General features: G+C 37.2%; 1 protein-coding gene across 1 annotated transcript in view; it reads right to left on the bottom strand.

Moving 5' to 3' along the window:
* The window catches only part of LOC120226007 (protein O-mannosyl-transferase TMTC2-like), a 115,133-nt gene that overhangs the window by 53,768 nt on the left and 41,799 nt on the right, over positions 1-19,566 (bottom strand). The window contains exon 4 of the mRNA XM_039224197.1: positions 5,264-5,327. Coding sequence (XP_039080128.1) covers positions 5,264-5,327 — 64 coding nt within the window. The remainder of the gene's footprint in view (positions 1-5,263; positions 5,328-19,566) is intronic.

Raw genomic sequence — 19,566 nt, 5'->3', positions numbered from 1 at the left:
TAATTTTACTCTGTTTTCAATCCTCCATTCTGTTAACACATTACAAACTTCTGCCTATATCACTTGAACAAAACTGTACCTGAAAGCCAATGGCATCTTATTCTCTGAAATCAGTGGGCATTCTTAGTCTTTGTTTTCCTTTACCTTTAGCAGCATTGAAAATTACCCACTAAATCTGATTTCTATGTTCTGTCACGGTCTCGTGTCTTCCTTATTCTACATTCCAAATGTAGAGATTCCCAGGGATTTGAAATTGTCTCCTTTTTCTACTTTTGTACATCTTTTCCTCATCTTAACAACCTCTTTGGCATTATCTCTTTTCTGCAAATGACTCCCACATCTCTAATTCTAACTGTGGCCTTTCCCCCAACTGCCTACTTGATAGGAGTGTCCCATGGACAATTATAATATTCTACTTCTTGCTCAGAATCTGCTGGGTCCAAATTTTTTCTTGAAATACACACACTCCTCTGACTACCATATTTCTGTTCGGGGTATTTATCTTTCCTTCTTCCAAGCTACCTATATTCAAAATTTTGGAACATTCATTGGGCCAACTAATTTTCCTACTCACATGCTATCAAATAATCTACTTATTTCTCCTGCATATTCTTTTCCATTCCACTGTGTTTCTGTACTTTTGGATTATACCTTCTGCTTAAACTTTTACAATGACTTTTTTAGTGTCTTTCCAAAAGTGGCATCTTTCAACTCTACTTTTCCAAATGCAACCCACATTCTTCATTACATCATATAAATGGCTATCCTAAATTATCACTTTCATTATGTCATCCTGTTCAACATAACTCTGGAATACAAACTCCTAATTCTTGATATGATATTCAACACTTTTCATCTGGTTTTATCTTCATTTCCAGTTCTATCTTCCCCCATTCTTCCTCTCTGCCCCCAACCCTGGGCTTACTATTTCTTGCACCTAGTTCATGTTTTCTCAGCTCCATGTCCTTATTCATGCATATGCCTCTACCTGCCAGGTAGAATATTCATGCACATTCTCTTTCTTCTCCTCCTCCTGCTAAAATCTTTGCCTCTAAACATCCTATCATTTCAGGATTCTCTAAGTTTCCTACTCTCACTCAATACCTTCTAGGAGCAGTACAGATGAAAGTAATTTTTCTCTCCGGAACACTTCCCTAGGACTGCCTTATATCACTCACAAAGTACTTATTATACAGCATTATATACTGCCCTGAATTGTGAAGATTTGGGTCCAAGTGTTCTCTCCTCCATTTCCTCCCAACATGAGACAATATTTCTCAACGTCAGGGTTAAATTTTCGTAACTGAAATGCCACTGCATTTGGCATCGTCTTACACAAAGCTGGAACTTGATAAAAAACAAATTAATTCAGACCAAAATTACATCCAGAAAAAATACAAGATATTTAGGCCTGATCATTAGTAATTGCCTCTTTCTAACTTCTAGAGTTTGCTAAAAGCTAAGTACAAGTGGGTGACTTTGTACTATGCAAATTCCCCATTCTTCACATTAGAAAAAAAATTAAAAATTCGTAAGTTAATGCATAATTTGGCTTAATTCCCACAGGAGGAACAAAACTATTTCATTTAAATGTTCCCTCTAGTCTTCAAGAGTCAGCATTTTTTTTAATGTGCAGAAGTGAGAGAGAAGACAGAAGTTTGTCTTTTTAAAGTAACCTCCACACAGAGATCAGTTTTATTTACACAAATGAAAAACTAAGAGTGGAAAAAATTAAAATGGCAATTTGGGTAAAGAGTTTCCCATTATAAAAATGTTTTAATGTAGTATGAGGCTTAATATTAGATTATTCCCTCCTACCTCCCCCAAAATCAAATAAATAGGATTAAATTTAATGGTGCCATTTTGGTAATAAGTGTAACTGTACACACTAGTAAATGACAATGCACTGAATATGTGATGAAGAGACAATATCATAATTTAACACTTAAAATAATGCATGCCTGCTAATTAGCCTTTTATTAGTTTATAATTTTATCACTGGAATTTTTTGTACATAAAATATCCCAAGAAGTCAGTTAACAATTTTAAAGGAAATTGTAGGGAAAAAAAATATGGCTTTTGTAGACTAGAAAGGAATAAAGACATTCATCACGGGACATACTGAAGAAATGGAATAGGTATTTTATTAAGAGAGAAAAATATCCCACAAAAATAACAACCTTTTTAATATGATGATAGTAAGTGGCAGGACACAGGGCTGCAGCTCCATATTTTACTTTGTACAATCAGGACATGAGCATTGCTAAAACACTCACAGGATCCCCCACATATAGCTACTGATTGTTATAGTTGGACATTCAAACAACAGAAGAAAATGCCCTTTGAAAAATAAGATTAGATTACTGTGTAGACAAGAAAAATGGAAAAGACAGTGAAACCACTTATAGAGAAGGGGAATGGAGGTCTGTTTACCATGTCCTCTTATAAGCAGGGAACTGAAATTTATTAAGTTAAAGCACAGAAATAACATAGAATGTTTTCAGGACAAAGAGAATAACAGCTATGATCAAGATAAATGTTAGATGGATGCTTTAATTTGGATCAGATGCTAACTGCTAATAAATCATTATATATATGGACCATTGTTTTAATAGGTCTCCTTGGTTCAGAACACAAACGTATATATTATTGCCAATGTCTTTGTTTTATCAGTCTTGCCATAGTGGCATCTTACTTAGATTATATACAGAAAACCAAAACACAATTCATAAAACAGATTAGGGAAAGACCACATCTGTTGATCTACAGCTGTAACATCATTTGCTTAATGTTAAATCTGAACTTCCTATTCTATCCAAATCCATAAAATACTTACTTTATTGCTACCAGATAAAGGAAGTAGCATTTGAATAAATGCATTTTTCAAAAACAGTCTGCAGCATGTTCATGAAGAAACTTTTTGGGGTTTCAGGAAAAATGGCTTTAAGTTGGGAGATTAAATATTGATTTTATGATTTGGCTGGCCATTTAAAATAAACAAGTTCATAAGTCTGGCTTAAATCTGGGATGCCTCAGCATCTTTTTCATTTTTTTAGGTCAGGTCAGATATCTCAGATAGCTCTTTACTCATTAATCCATTATAATGTGCTGAAGAAGACCATTTGATCAACTACTTAACAGAAATAAAGGTGACTGATACTCAATGAGTAAAGGTTAAACTTAACATCATCATTTTTATGTATACTGTGGGCATTATATTCATTATAATGAAGGGAACAACAACAAAAAAAGAAAAACAAAGCCCTGATTCTCATCTTCAATTGAAGTTATAATAATTAAATATTTCATATTTAACCCTTAGAAATGCTATACAGGAACACCTGGGTGGCTCAGCTGGTTAAGCAGCTGACTTGGGCTCAGTCAAGATCTCAAGGTTCGGGAGTTTGAGCCCCATGAAGCGCTCTGTGCTGACAGCTCATAGCCTGTAGCCTGCTTTGGATTCTATGTCTCCCTCTCTTTCTCTGCCCCTTCCCTGCTCACACTCTGTGTCTCTCTCAAAAATAAATAAACATTAAAAAGTAATAATGATGACAGCATCTCAGGCATTCACAAAGATATGCCTCCTGCCTATCTCTCCCTGTACCTCCTAACTCTCTTTTCTTGCTCCATTTTTCCCCAAAGCACTTATCGCTATGTGATGCCATATATACTTTACTTATTCTTCTGCTTCATCTCCTCAGACTATATTATAAGCTCCTAATGGGCAGGAACTCTGGTCAATTTTGTACATTGCTGTAATTTCAGTGCCTGAAATAGTGCTTGGCACTAACAGGTACTCAGTTAATGTTTACTGACTACATAAGTGAGAAAATCATTATTTTTTTTGTTTCCTAGTCTTTTGGTTTGCATTACCTAAGATATAACTGCATTTTTCCAGCAAGCTTTTTCTTAGGCACAGAGCAACCTGGGTTATAATGGGATCCCACTTATCAGCTGTGATACTGAGTTATTAATTTCTTTGAGTGTCAGCAGAATGGGGACCACAGAAGTATCTGTGGGTTGTTGTGAGAAATGAATGCAGTATTAACACGATGCCTGACACATAATCAGTGTTTAACAAATTTCAGCTGTTATTGTTCTTACCATTATAACTATTAATTATTTCCTTCCTGTTGCAAACAGCTCACTGATTCTTGAAGTACTTCATAATTAATAAAAATGGGGACATGGACATTGAGGGCTAAGATTACATGTGGCTGCAAAAAAAAAAAAAAAAGCTACTCCCCCTGTGGGTAGCATTCAGGGAACATTAATCCTCCTCTTCTGTGCTCCCACAGGAATGTATATCCCTCTGCTTAGGAATTGCCACACTGTATTTCAACTAGTTGATTATGTTCCATCTTCTCTGCTACATTATGTAGTCTTTTAAGGAATGAAATCAAATCTCTGTATCCTATCACAAAGCAGGCACTCTATAGCTGTTTGCCCAACGGATGAGTTACTGTATAAAAATGAGACTTATCTCACTATTTGTAGTCACATCACACACACACTTTCATTACTGTTTCAAAATTACATTTCTCAATAGACAGTCTAGATCTGGAGAGTAAGGGGAGAAGATTTTAGTGTTGGAGGGTGATGCAGAGCAGGGTGTATGAGAATAAAAGCGATGTGCTAGAGGTCATTGAGGTGCGGCGAATAAAAAAGGGCTTGGAAGACAGATATAAAACCAGTTCTTATTTCCTCATAAATGGTTACTCTATTTCAATAGTAATGATCTAATTTATATCCATCCCACTTTATGGAAGTGTGACTACTCAGGGAAAAATTCTAATAAAAACATACTTGATAACATTGACAAGCACAGTTATTAGAAATGAGGACCATGGAATTGAAAAGAGGCATGGCTTAAGGTTTGAGTGTATGTAAAGATAAAAAAAAAAACCAAAAAACTTATGATGTTAGGTAGTCCTTAGGTATTAAACACCCCAGCAGAAACACTTACAAGGAACTAATTTTAAAAGCAAACTAGATGCCAACTATTTAATAATGTTAAAACCTGTATTTGAATGATAAAACTGTATGGTGCTTTACACAGGATAGAAAATAGCAATTTGTGCCTCTGCAGAAAGAAAGAGGCTGTAGACTGGCAGATGTGATTATTGAAGTAGCCACTTAGTGAGTATTCGGAATAAGAAATCAGAGAGAAAAGGCCCAGCATCATGAGACTTCTATATCTAAAGCTATCACATGCTGTGAATCTATCCCTTTGAGTAACATTTCTCATTAGCAAAGTACTTACATTTGGTCTCAGTCTGGCCGCCAAATCATAATACTTCTCGGCTGCTTCATTGAGGCTAGCCTGCCTGTTAAAGATTAAAAAAATCAAATGATTATCATTTATTTTAAAATTGCAGAGAGGTGAACAGAATCATTATGCAGCAAGATAATATTAACCTTTTAAAATATTACAATCATACCTATCAAACTTTAAGTTGCTTAAGCAGAAAAAGTACATTAAATTGAATGCAGGCAATGTACTTATTGTCTTTAAGGCATTATAAATAGTATTTCAACATAATCCTATTCAGTAGGTATTATTAGTGTAAATTTACATATTAGGGATTAGAAATGTTATTCTGCTTTTCTAATCTAACACAGATAATGTTAGTGGGTTGGAATTCTCTATCTTTAACATGATGTCCGAGAAAAATCTTAAGTTTTTAAAAACAAAATGTCCATAAAGTTCTATATCTATCTAGAAACACATGTTCTTGGGGCGCCTGGGTGGCTTAGTCTGTTAAGCGTCCGACTTTCGCTTAGGTCATGATCTCGCGGTTTGTGGGTTCGAGCCCCGCGTCGGGCTCTGTGCTGACTGCCAGCTCAGAGCCTGGAGCCTGTTTCAGTCTGTGACTCCCTCTCTCTCTGACCCTCCCCTGCTCGCGCTGTCTCTCTCTCTCCTAGAAATAAATAAAAAAATAAAAAAAATAAAAAAAAAAGAAATACATGTTCTTTCCTATTTTGGAGGGGAACCAACCATTATGTGTAGCCTACAGAAAAAAAATAAAGTCCAGATTCTTCCTCTCCCGGCTCTCTGTACCAGGGTGGGCATATGACATAGTCTCAGCTAACTGCGTGTTCTTGCTCAGGACTTTTGTTTCTGAATGAGAGACAGAAGGTGAAGAATGGCTAGAATTCTTCACTACCAGTGTGGAAGCAATAAGCAATCTCTTGGTCAGACTCCTCCTATAAACAGTTGCTATTGGATGTCCTACTTCTTAACCTTTCTGGGGCTACCTTGTCTAGCTGATTCAAGCTATGTTCTCCAGCCTATAGAGAATTCTGTAGTTCCCATATTCTTCAAATAGCCATTTCATCTTGACTAACACCGAATACCATGAGTGGCGCAGTTGACTTATACAATAAGATACACTGAAATTTGCTGAGAAGTTTATGCTTTGTCTATTCTTGCAATTCATAGGAGACCCCTAGATTCAGCCAGCAGGTTAGGAGAAGAAATCAAATGTCAGGGTCCTAAGGAAGCTCGGCCAATTAGCCATCAAAGCACTGTATGTTTTTCAAGCATGCAATGTTGTTTCAGAAAACCCTTAAAGGTGATAGGTAATGAGAGCTATAAGCTCTTGCCATCACACTGTAATCCGGTGACCATATTCAAATTAATGTTATAGATGAATGTCAAGTTCAACTTCAGATGATGCACATAGCACACCTACAATGTAAACAATACAATAGTAATAAATAGCTTGGGGTCTGAAGTTAAACTGGAGTAGTCTGTCTGAAAACTGTTCAGAAACTTCCGATGGAATGTAATGGAATAATACTCAGTCATAAAAATGAATGAGACCTTGCTATTTGCAGCAACATGGATGGACCTAGACAGTATAATGCCAAGTGAAAGAAGTCAGAGTGAGAAAGATGAATACCATATGATTTCACTCATACATGGAATTTAAGAAACAAAACAAAGAAAAAAAGAGGTAAGACAACCCCTCACAGACTCTTTTATTAAATGTTTATTTATTTATCTTGACAGAGAGAAAGAGTATGTGCAGGGGGAAAGGCAGAGAGAGAAGGAGAGAGAGAATCCCAAGCATGTTCTGCACTGTCAGTGGAGAGCTGTGAGTGGTGGCTCAAACTCACAAAACATGAGATCATGACCTGAGACAAAAACCAAGAGAGTGGGACACTTAACCACCTGAACCACCCAGGCCACCCCCTCCATAGACTCTTAAATACAAAGAAGAAACTGGTGGTTGCCAGAGGGAAGCTGTGTAGGGAGATGGGTAAAAAAGATGAGGATTAAGAGTACAGTTACCATGAAGAGCAATGAGTAATATATAGAAATGTTTAATCATTGTATTGTACACTTGAAACCAATATAACACTGTAGGTTAATTATACTGAATATAAATTAAATAAATACTCAAACTGGTGGGATTAGGGATGATTTTGGGGTAAGAAGATGGCAAAGAGATCAGGAATACAGATCACAAACAAAAATTAATGCTCTCAATTAGAAAATCACATATAGGTTTTAAAAGAGAAGGCTGAACTAGCCTATAAATTTGAATTTGCACTTTGGTGAAGTGCAAATAAAAACTATAAAGACATACCCCATGCAACCATATAAATTATAGGAATAACTGAAGATAACATCTCTCTGGAGAGCAGGACATATTTTTCTAATTTTTAAAGGAAAAATAATTAGAAACACTGCTATTTTTAATGGGGTTACAGAGAAAGTAAAAACCCTTGACCTAAGGCTCTACTGGACTCATGACAGTTACAATGTGTTGCTGCAATTTATATTCTCATAAATGCTGAAGTTCAATTTCAATATGTCAAGAAATGTACTTTAGTCTGGTATGCAATAGTAAAAATTCCCTTGTTCGGGTATTTAATGAAGGTTCCCTCAACCAAATTATAGAATCACTTTGGTTCAAATTCATTTGGAAATCTGAACCAGAATTCATTAGGTCATGCCCTGGAAGGGTTTTCTCCAGAGGAAAATAAAAGGCAGGGAGGTAGGAAATTAGAGTAACTTAATACTACAAAGAAGTAAGTTACTTTGAAGCAAAATCAACCATTACATGTCTAACTTGCGAAGTATAGCAACCATTAATATTCATCTTTATGGACATTTAAAATCATCAGGTAGATAAAGACCAAAGAGAAACTGAGGAACTCACTACATGATGTGCTTTTAAAATAACAATGAACACAACTGGAAAAAAAAGGTTTTCTCCCCAAAAGTGGTTGTTAGTTTTTAAAGTCTTCATTGTCCTTAGTGGTTTAATTCCCAAAGGATATATCTAATTTAGAAGTCTTAAGTTTCTTAAGCTGTAAGTAGTTGATGATATTCTAATGAAATAGAAAAAAATAGAGTTTTTTTAGATTTTTTTAGATTTGTCATATAACTGTGAAAATTAATTTTCTCTCTACGACTCTAGGGGAAAGAGTATGTCTATTCTACCCACTGTGTGTTTATTTATATTCTTATTTTATTCTCTAGATGAGAAAACTCAAGAGGAACTGTCCAATGGCCACTTTACAGTGTATGCTGTATTTCTTACCTCTGCAAGAAACATCATTGGAATGCTTAATAAATCTTGATTGCAAAGATGACTGAATCATTATTCAACATTTGAAAACTGAGGAAATTAGCAATCTTCTGCTAGTTGCTCAGGGGATCCTTGAATTGTCAAGAACCTCAACCACTGAATTGTTACGACTCACCGCAGAACTCCGGTTGCCAAGACTGTTAGGATAAAACTACTTAAAGAAGCTGATGAATACTTTTCCTGAATATCTAATAGCCCTTCTTTCTTTACTGTTTTGTCTATAGGATAGGAAATTTCTAAATCCTCTATCTATGCTCCACTTATAAAATACCAGGAATTGATTATTCCAAGTTCTAACACCACCATGAAGTATTATAATCCCCATTTTACACATGTTTAAAATGAAGCTTAGACTGTAGTCATCAAGACAGTATGGTACTGGCACAAAAACAGACACATAGACCAGTGGAATAGAATAGAGAACTCAGAACTGGACCCACAAATGTATGGCCAACTAATCTTTGACAAAGCGGGAAAGAGTATCCAATGGAAAAAAGAAAGCTTCTTTAACAGATGGTGCTGGGAGAACTGGACAGCAACATGCAGAAGAATGAAACTAGATCATTTTCTCACACCCTCACACTATACACAAAAATAAAGTCAAAATGGATAAAGGACCTGAATGTGAGACAGGAAACCATCAAAACCCTAGAAGAGAAATCAGGAAACAACCTCCTTGACCTCAACTGCAGCAATTTCTTACTTGACACATCCCCAAAGGCAAGGGAATCAAGAGCAAAAATGAACTACTGGGACCTCATCAAGATAAAAAAATTTCTGCATGGCAAAGGAAACAATCAATAAAACTAATAGGCAACTGACGGAATGGGAAAAGATAGTTGTAAATGACATATCAGATAAAGGGTTAGTATCCAATATCTATAAGGAACTCATCAAATTCTACACCTGAAAAACAAATAATCCAGTGAAGAAATGGGCAGAAGAGATGAACAGACACTTGTCCAAAGACATCCAGATTGCCAACAGACACAGAGTGTGGCTAAAATGAACACAGACACAGAGTGGCTAAAATGAACAAATCAGGAGACTCTAGAGGCTGGTGAGGATGTGGAGAAATGGGCACCCTCCTACACTATTGGTGGGAATGTAAACTGGGGCAGCCCCTCTGGAAAACAGTGTGGAGCTTCCTCAAAAAATTAACAATAGAACTCCCCTATGATCCAGCAGTAGTAGTGCTAGAAATTTACCCAAGGGATACAGGAATGCTGATGCATAGGGGCACACATACCCCAATGTTCATAGCAGCACTCTCAACAATAGCCAAAACATGGGAAGAACCTAAGTGTCCATCAACTGATGAATGGAGCAAGAAGATGTGGTATATTTATACAATGGATACTACATGGCAATGAGAAAGAATGAAATCTGGCCATGTGTAGCAACATGGATGGAACTAGAGGATGTTATGCTGAGCGAAATAAGTCAGGCAGAGAAGGACAGATACCATATGTTTGCACATATAGGTGGATTAGGAGGAAGTTTATGGAGGACCATGAGGGAGAAGAAGGGGAAAAATAGTTGGGGAGAGGGAGGGACAAACCATGAGAGACTCATGAATGCTGAGAACAAACTGAGGGCTGATGGGAGTGGGGGAGAGAGGAAGGGGGTGATGGGCATGGGGGAGGGCACATGTTGGGATGAGCACTGGGTGTTATATGGACACCAACTTGACAATAAACTATTTAAGAAAAATAATAAATAAATAAAAAAAATAAAATGAAGCTTAGAGAAGTTGATAACTTCCCCAAGGTTATATGGCTGGCAAGTGGCTGATCTGGGAGTCATAGATTCTATAGCTAAGTATGTGAACCACAGGCTCATGCTGATATCTTTGTAAATACTGATATGTAGCAGAATGATATGTGATATACTGTTCTGTGGCAGGTGACTCCAAAATTTTCTACATCAAATATGAAGAAAGGAAGACATGCTCTTTGGTTATAATGTGTTAAAAGACATGATTTAAGTGTAGGAGATGAGATTTGAAAAGGGGAGAATATGGAGGGCATTTGTAATTACAGATTTTACTTCCTGTCCATCTCCATCTCCCACATTGATAGAAGTGGACTTCACCAGATCAAATTGGGCACATGATAGTTTTAAGAACAGAATGAAATGCACTCTTCTGCTTTGCTTCATATACCCCAAAAAGGGGAAAGAGGAGGAACACAGGGGAAAGGCAAAGAAATAAGGAATGAGGAAAAGTGAGAACAGTGTTGGATACTTACTCCCCCACCCCCACAATCTCCCATTTTTAGAGAAGGGTCACAATTACATATTGAAGGCAATCATAAGCTTCCCACATGTCCAAGTAGAAGACTCAGAAAGTAGGTAAAGAGAAAAAGCAGTTAGCTCTGCCAAATCTCCCAGGCCAGATACAGATATCCTTTGTTTGACCACAACATATTTTTAAAAAACCAGAAATGAGATAAGGGGTAATAAAAATCATTCATACCAGAAAACTACACTGGGTTCAGGTGGATGACTACTCCCATCTAACATGAAACCCCTAAGAATTAACATAAAGTTATGTCCCTTATTATCTATGCCAATAATAGATTTATCAACTGGAGATTCAGATGAGGCTCCTACCTCATTGCTAACTCCTGACCATAAAATATGTAGAGCTCTTTCCCTCTTCACATTATCTGTGCTCCCTCAGGGCTACTAAAGGTTAAGGAAGTAAAAAAAGCCTAGATAGTATTTGTAAACTGGACTATGAAGTTTACAAATTTCCAAAAACTCACTGGATTGGGAGTTTTTAAAAAAATCTTTAAATGCAGTTTTTATGCCATCTGTGAAAAGGTGGGCTCAGAGTGAAAACAAACAGTAATGAGAGTCATAAATAAATGTCATTATTTGATTACTAAAGAATTCCATTTTGCACATGGGACTCTGAAACTTATATCTGTTTTTTATTTTAAATATTTTATTTATTTTTGAGAGAGACAGTGTGAGCAGAGGAGGGTCAGAGAGAGAGGGAGACAAAGAATCCAAAGACAGGCTCCAGGCTCTGAGCTAGCTGTCAGCACAGAGCCTGATGTGGGGCTTGAACCCATGAACCATGAGATCATGACCTGAGCCGAAGTCAGATGCTTAACCAACTGAGCCACCCAGGTGCGCCTGAAACTTGTATCTGTTAAGTGATATAAAAATACATTTCAAGTATCTGATTCCCCTCCGTGTTATAATAGAAAAGTATTTTTTGGAACACAGGTTTATGGCTTATTATTTATTATTATTATTATTATTATTATTATTATTATATTTGAGAGAGCAAGCGAGCAAGCATGTAAGCTGGGTGGGAAAGGAGGGAAAGAGGGGGTGGGGAGAGAGAGAGAAAGAGAGAAAAGAAACTTAAGCATGTTCCATGTTCAGCACAGAGCCCTATGCGGGACTCAATCCCATGACCCTGGGATCATGACCTGAGCCGAAATCAAGAGTAGGATGCTCAAATGACTGAGCCACCTAGGTGCCCCAACGGCCCAATATCCTTAAAGGAAAAGATATATAAAAGAAATTTGGGAGCCAATTATGTTATGAAATAACATATACTCTGTGAAATATTTAAGAGGAATCTGATTAAGAGAATCATTTATAATTGCCTACATTTGTATGTATTTTGTGAAAATGATAAAATTAAAGGTTGCTAAATTCAAATTCTTCCTTTAAATTATAAAAAATAAAAACTTCTAATAACATTTAGAAGATTGTGATTACTAGTAGCTGTAAACTATCAATTTTAAATTAAAAATTATTTAATATGGATAATAACCACTGTTTGACTCATACAATAGATAATATTTAATTAACGTCTTGGTGATTATTCTCAAGGATAACTTGAGGAGGAATCATGTCCTCCTTCTTCTTTTCTTATGTTTATTTTTATTTATTTTTTTTAGAGAGAAAGAAAGCCAGAGAGGGTTGGAGAGAGAGGGAGAGAGAAATCCCAGGCAGGCTCCACACTGCCAGCACAGAGCCCAATGGCAGACTCAAAATCACAACCTGTGAGATCATGACCTGAGCCAAAAACAAGAGTCAGGCCCTTAACCAACTGAGCTACCCAGATGCCCCACTCCTTCTCCTTCTAACTAGAGAAGTGTTTGTTCTCACATCATCAAAGCAAAATGAAATAGCAGCTGAATTTTCCTGGGTTCTTGCCAAGAGATAAACTGAAGTGTAGCTTATGTTACTCAAAGCAGCACTAAATTTTAATTCTAATTGATAAGTTGTATAATAGGAATAGAAGTAGAACTGAAATAAACAAAGACATAAAAATGTGTGGAAAATCTTAAAATAGCAAAACCAGAGTCACACACATATAAAAACAGTGAAGCAGAAAAGATCCGTCTAATGGAACGCCTAGAAAGACTGTTTATGACAGTCAAGCCATGTTAAATAAAAACTTCCCTGTCAAGACATCAAAAATAGGGATGTCTGATCTATTTATATCCATCGCGGTCCTAAACATAAAAGATGGTGAAGTAAAGCAGACATGTAGCAGTAAGCAAGGAAAAAACTAGGCTGCTGGTGTAATTTCACAAAAGATTCCTGAATTAGAAACTTCTTGATGCCCCATGAGAGTTTGAGTTTATTCTTTCATGACTTCAAATCTTTCAGGGCTGCTAAGGACAGGTTAAACCTGGTATATAATCTTAGAAAAGATTATGTAACAAAATGTACTGGAAATATTAAACAGGAGGACATGTTTATTGGCAATGTCAATTATAACATTCATATATAGTAAATAATGACTTATATTAATTCATAATGCTTGGGTGGGGAAGGAGGAGTTGGGAGGAGTGGGAAGAAGACAGGGAAGATAGAACTTGCTTGCAGGGGTGATCTAAGAAACCAATCCTAAGTATCACCTGGGACTTGTTAGAAGTGTAAAACCTCAGGCACCACCCAAACTTACTACATCACAATGTGCATTTTAACAAGACTCACGTGCACATTCATGTTGGAGACGCACTGGGTTGGAAGATGGAAGATGCAACCTTCAATCTCATCTGCCACTGCCCTTTGCTTTCAAGACCTTACAACCCATTACAACCTAGTTGAAATAAGTCCCTTCTTGACCAAAAGTGGACAGTAAAGTACAATTTATAATTGAAAAATACAATGACTTTTCAAGGCGTCTTTGGTAATTTTGGAAGTATTAAAAAAGAAAGCCTAAGAGAACTTTGGGGAAAAAAAATATCTCCAGTGTGTGTGTGTGTGTGTGTGTGTGTGTGTACACATTTCCAATCTACTTTGAGGAATAATCTGATTTTGGTTCCTTTCTTTCTTAAGAATTTCAGTTTTAAGGGTCCCTAGATGACTCAGTCTGTTGAGTGGCTGGCTCTTGATTTCAGCTCAGGTCATGATTTCATGGTTTGTGGGATTGAGCCCCATGTCCAGCTCTGTGCTGACAGCACAGAACCTTCTAGGGATTCTCTCTCTACTCTTGCCCTGCTCATACATTCTCTCTCTATGTAAATTAGTAAACATTTTAAAAAATTTCAATTTTATATCACTTCCAGTGGAATTTATAAAGAAATTATTATATTTAAATTCCCTATTTTTAACGTTTAATTACATAAGATGGTGTCCAGTACTGAAATTTAAAGACAACAATTCTTTTGCAAATACTCCTTTTGCTCATTAGAAATCAGGGAAGCACTGGGAACCAGTTGGTACAGTACAGGTTTGCTTTTTTTTTTTTTTTACTACCTTAGAGAACAGTGACAACCTGAGCCTTTAGTTCTGGAAAAAAGGGATGTTCATGCTTCACTCAGCTTTAAGTGTGCCCTTTGTCAGAAAATGCACCATTCTAAAAACTTAGAATCTTTTTGAGAGTACAAATGTGGAGTTCTGCCTATGACTGTAAATCTACTTTTCTAAAATTTCTCATAAAGAGATAATTTAATAATATTGGATGGGTCTTACTATTTAGGATTCACACATTTGATAACCTGTTACTCTATAAATCCTTTCTCCAAAAACAAATTCCAGAATCACAGTCTCTAGGCGGTGAGCCGTGGTGAGCTACGGTGAGTCGAGGGGAAAAGAAAGAGAAGCTGAGATCGATCATAGAACCGTCCCTAGAGAAGAGAAAAGCCTCAGCTTGGAAAGAGAGTGTTTTTTAGTTCTGGCTGGGGTGCTGACTTTGAACTAGGTGCCCCCAGTCCCAGAAGGAGCCAGGAAAACCTGCTCTGCAGTGCTCCCGGCACCATCCCTGGAGGCGGTGGCAGTGATGGCTGCGTGTGTGCTACGGGCCTGAAGCTGCTATGTTTCCCACATGAACCTGGGGTGTGGAGGCCTCGGATCCCAGGTTGTATCCCTGCTTGACTCCCGCAGATCTGAGGCCGAGACACGTCCCCCATCCCCCCTTAATCCCCAGCAGCAAGGAAGCAGAGACCTGTGGGACTGTTTCCAGCGGTATAAACAAAGCCCTGGAAATAAGGCGGGGCGTGGGGCATAGGACTCAGCCCACCTTGGCTAGGTCCTCAGCACAAGGAGAGTGGACCCAAAGGAGTGATGTGCAACGCTTGGTTGAGAAGGGACTGGGGCGACGCCATTTCTCTCCCCAGAACCACCAAGGCGGGACCTCAGGGAGCAGTCAGCTGGACACAGTGGAAGCAAGACCTGCCTACACCAAACAACGCCCATCCCTGCCAGAGAGCTGTTTTGTTTTTGTTGTTGTTGTTGTTTTACCTGAGCCTGGGGCAAGACCAACATGGATGCATTGCCATGATTAATTTTAGATAATCCTTTCCATACAGATACAATCTCCCTTTTCTCATTCATAACCCTCCACTCTGCTGGTTGGGGCACTCTAGTCACTGGTTGGCTTAAACAGTCACATTTAATCCATTCTCTAGATGTACATGCTACACTCCCACCTTTACCTTTTTCTCTCTCTCTCTAGAGTAATCAGACTATATAGTTTCTCTGAGTGCCTCTTAGTCTCTATGCCTGGTCATTTCATTCTCCATTTCGCTTCCTCCCTGCCCTGTTATTTTTCTCTTTAAATATGCTCTTCCACCAACACTGCATACACCTGACTCTTTATTTGTAGTTGGGAATTCTGGTTTTATACCTTTACATTGTCCTTTGTGTTTTGTGTTTTTTCTTTTCTTTTCTTTTCTTTTTTAAATTTTTTATTAATTTGAATTTTTATTATTTATATTCCCTACTTCCTCTTTTTTTCTTTTTTGTATTGTTTAGTATATTGTCCCCTCTTTTTTTTCCTTTTTCTCTTTCAGTTTGCATGTTTATTGGTTTTGTCTGTGCGTTTATGTACCTTTGTTCCCTGTGTGGTTGTCTGCTTTCTTTTTCCAGGACTACCTCAAGAAACAAGCCAAAGTATACATGGTAGAGAGTCATAAATACTGCTATGAGTAAGGAAACAAAATAACCAAATGCTCAACAAGAGAAACCAAGAGACACCATTCAAAGAAAACTTCTAGAACAGACAGGCCCTCAACAGTCAACCAGCCCTAATTAATACAGCAGAACACGCAGGGGCAGAGTGTACAACAAGCTTTGGAAATTAACAAGACATAGAAAGCTAACCAAAATGACGAAACAGAGGAACTCTCCTCCAAAGAAATTCCAGGAAGAAATGACAGCTAAAGAATTGCTCAAAACAGATATAAGCAACATAACTGAACAAGAATTAAGAACAATAGTCATAAAATTAATCGCTGGGCTTAAAAAAGCATGGAAGACATCAGAGAAACTATTGCTACAAACATTATGGAGCTCAAAAATAGTTATGATGAATTAAAAAATGCTATAAATGAGATACATAATGAAATGGAGGTGTCCAATTCACGGACTGAAGAGGCAGAAAGGAGCATAAGATATTTAGAAGAAACAATTATAGAAAAAGAGGAAGCTGAGATAAAGAGAGATAAACTGATCCAGGAACACGAAAGACAAGTTCGAGAGCTCAGCGATACAATTAAACGGAACAATATCCGTATACTAGGAATCCCAGAAGAGGAAGAAAGACGGAAAGGTGCTATAATTGAGCAAATTATAGCAGAGAACTTCCCCAACCTGGGGAAGGAAGTAGATGTTGAAATTCAAAAGGCACAGAGAACTCCCCTCTGATGAAACTTGAATCGATCTTCTACATGACATATCATAGTGAAGTTGGCAAAATACAAGGACAAAGAGAGAAAGCTGCTGAAGGCAGCTAGGGAGAAAAGGTCCTTAACATACAAAGGTAAACCTATCAGAGAGGTGACAGACTTTCTACTGAAACTTGGCAGGCCAGAAAGGAATGGCAGGAAATCTTCAATGTGATGAACAGAAAAAGTATCCAAGAATCCTCTATCCAGCAACCCTGTCATTCAGAATAGAAGGAGAGATAAAAGACTTTCCAAATAAACAAAAATTGAAAGAATTCATCATCACTAAACCAGCCCTAAAAGAAATCCTGAGGCGGACTCTCTGAGGGAAATGTTGCAAGGAACGCAAGATACTAGAGACACCACCACAAGCATGAATAACACAAAAGACACAATGACTCTAACCCATATATTTCAATAATAACACTGAATGTAAATGGGATGAATGCTCCAATCCAAAGACACAGGGTAGCAGAATGGATAAAAAATCAAAATCCATCTATCTGCTGTCTACAAGAAACTCATTCAGACTGGAGGACACCTTCAGATTAAAAATAAGGGGATGGAGAAATATATATCATGCTACTGGAAGTCAAAAGAAAGCTGGAGTAGCTATACTTATATCAGACAAACAGGACTTTAAAGACAATAACAAGAGATGAAGAAGGGCATTATATAATAATTACAGGGTCTATCCATCAGAAAGAACTAACAATCATAAATGTCTACTCACTGAATATGGTTGCACCTAAATACATAAAACAATCACAAACAGAAACAATCTTATAGATAACAATGTGCTAATAGCAGGGGACTTATAATATTTATTTTAATATTAATATTTAATATTCCACTTTAATATTCCACTTATAGCAATGGATAGATCAACTAGACAGAAAATCACTAAAGAAACAATGGACTTGAATGACACATTGGACCAGATGGATCTGACGGATATATTTAGAACTCTACATACTGAGGACATAGAATTCACTTTCTTCTCAAGTGCGCATGGCACATTCTCCAAGATAGATCACATACTGGGATATAAAGCAGCCCTCAATAAATATAAAAGAACTGAGATCATACCATGCACACTGTCAGATCACAATGCTATGAACTTGAAGTCAATCACAGGAAGAAGTCTGGAAAACCTCCAAAAACATGGAGGTTAAAGAACACCCTACTAAAGAACATATGGGCCAATCAGGCAATTAGAGAAGAAATTTAAAAATATACGAAAACAAATGAAAATGAAAATACAACAATCCAAACTCTATGGGATGCGGCAAAGGCAGTCCTAAGAGGAAAGTACATTGACTGCACTCCAAGCCTATTTGAAGAAATTAGAAAAAGTGCAAGTGCAAAATCTAACAGCGCACCTAAAGCAACTAGAGGGAGAACAACAAGAGCACCCCAAACCCAGTAGGAAAAGAGAAATAATAAAAATCAGAGCAGATATAAAAAATACAGAAACCAAAGTAATAGTTGAACAGATCAATGAAACCAAGAGTTGGTTTTCTGAAAAAATAAACAAAATTGACAAGCCTCTAGCCAGGTTTCTCAAAAAGAAAAGAGTGAGCACTCAATAGACAAAATCATAAATGAAAATGGACTTATTACAACCAACCCCTCAGAAATACAAGCAATTATCAGGGAATACTATGAAAAATTATATGCCAACAAATTGGACAACTTAGAAGAAATGGACAAATTCCTAAGCACACACTCACTACCAAAATTCACATGGGAAAAGATAGAAAATCTGAACAGACCCATAAATAGTGAAGAAATCGAATGAGTTATCAAAATCTTCCAAAAATAAGAGCCCTGGGCCAGATGGCTTCTCTAAGGAATTCTACCAGACATCTAAAACAGAATTAATACCCATTCTTCTCAAGCCATTCCAAAAAACAGAAATCGAAGGAAAACTTCCAGACTCTTATAAAGCCAGCATACTTTGATTCCCAAGCCAGATAGAGACCCAGCAAAAAAACAGAACTACAGGCCAATATCCTTGATGAGTACAGATGCAAAAATCCCCAACAAGATCCTTGCAAATCGAATCCAACAGCACATAAAAAGAATTATCCACCAAGATCAAGTGGAATTCATTCCTGGGTTACAGGGCTGGTTCAATATTCACAAATCAATTAATGTGATACATCACATCAACAAAAGAAAAGATAAAAACCATATGATCCTGTCGATAGAGGTAGAAAAAGCATTTGACACAATACAGCATCCCTTCTTAATAAAGACCCTCGAGAAAGTCAGGATAGAAGGAACTTACTTAAACATCATAAAAGCCATGTATGAAAAGCCCTCAGCTAACATCATCCTCAATGGGGAAAAACTGAGAGAGAGCTTTCCCCCTGAGATCAGGAACACGACAGGGATGTCCACTCTCACCACTGTTGTTTAACATAGTGCTGGAAGTCCTAGCATTAGCCATCCGACAACAAAAGGAAATAAAAGGCATCAGAATTGGCAAAGAAGAAGTCAAACTCTCACTTTTTGCAGATGACATGATACTCCACATAGAAAACCCGACAGACGCCACCAGATGCCTACTAGAGCTGATCCATGAATTCAGCAAAGTTGCAGGATACAAAATCAACGTACAGAAATTGGTTGCAGTTTTATACACCAACAATGAAGCAATAGAAAGAGAAGTCAAGAAACTGATCCCATTCACAATTGCACTAAAAACCAAAAAATACCTAGGAATAAACCTAACCAAAAATATAAGAGATCCGTATGATGAAAACTATAGAAAACTTATGAAGGAAATTGAAGAAGACACAAAGAAATGGAAA

This window comes from Hyaena hyaena, unplaced genomic scaffold, assembly GCF_003009895.1.
Source record: "Hyaena hyaena isolate Hyena2069 unplaced genomic scaffold, ASM300989v1 scaffold_1551, whole genome shotgun sequence".
NCBI classification, from domain to species: domain Eukaryota; kingdom Metazoa; phylum Chordata; class Mammalia; order Carnivora; family Hyaenidae; genus Hyaena; species Hyaena hyaena.
This window is presented reverse-complemented; position numbering and strand designations above follow the sequence as displayed.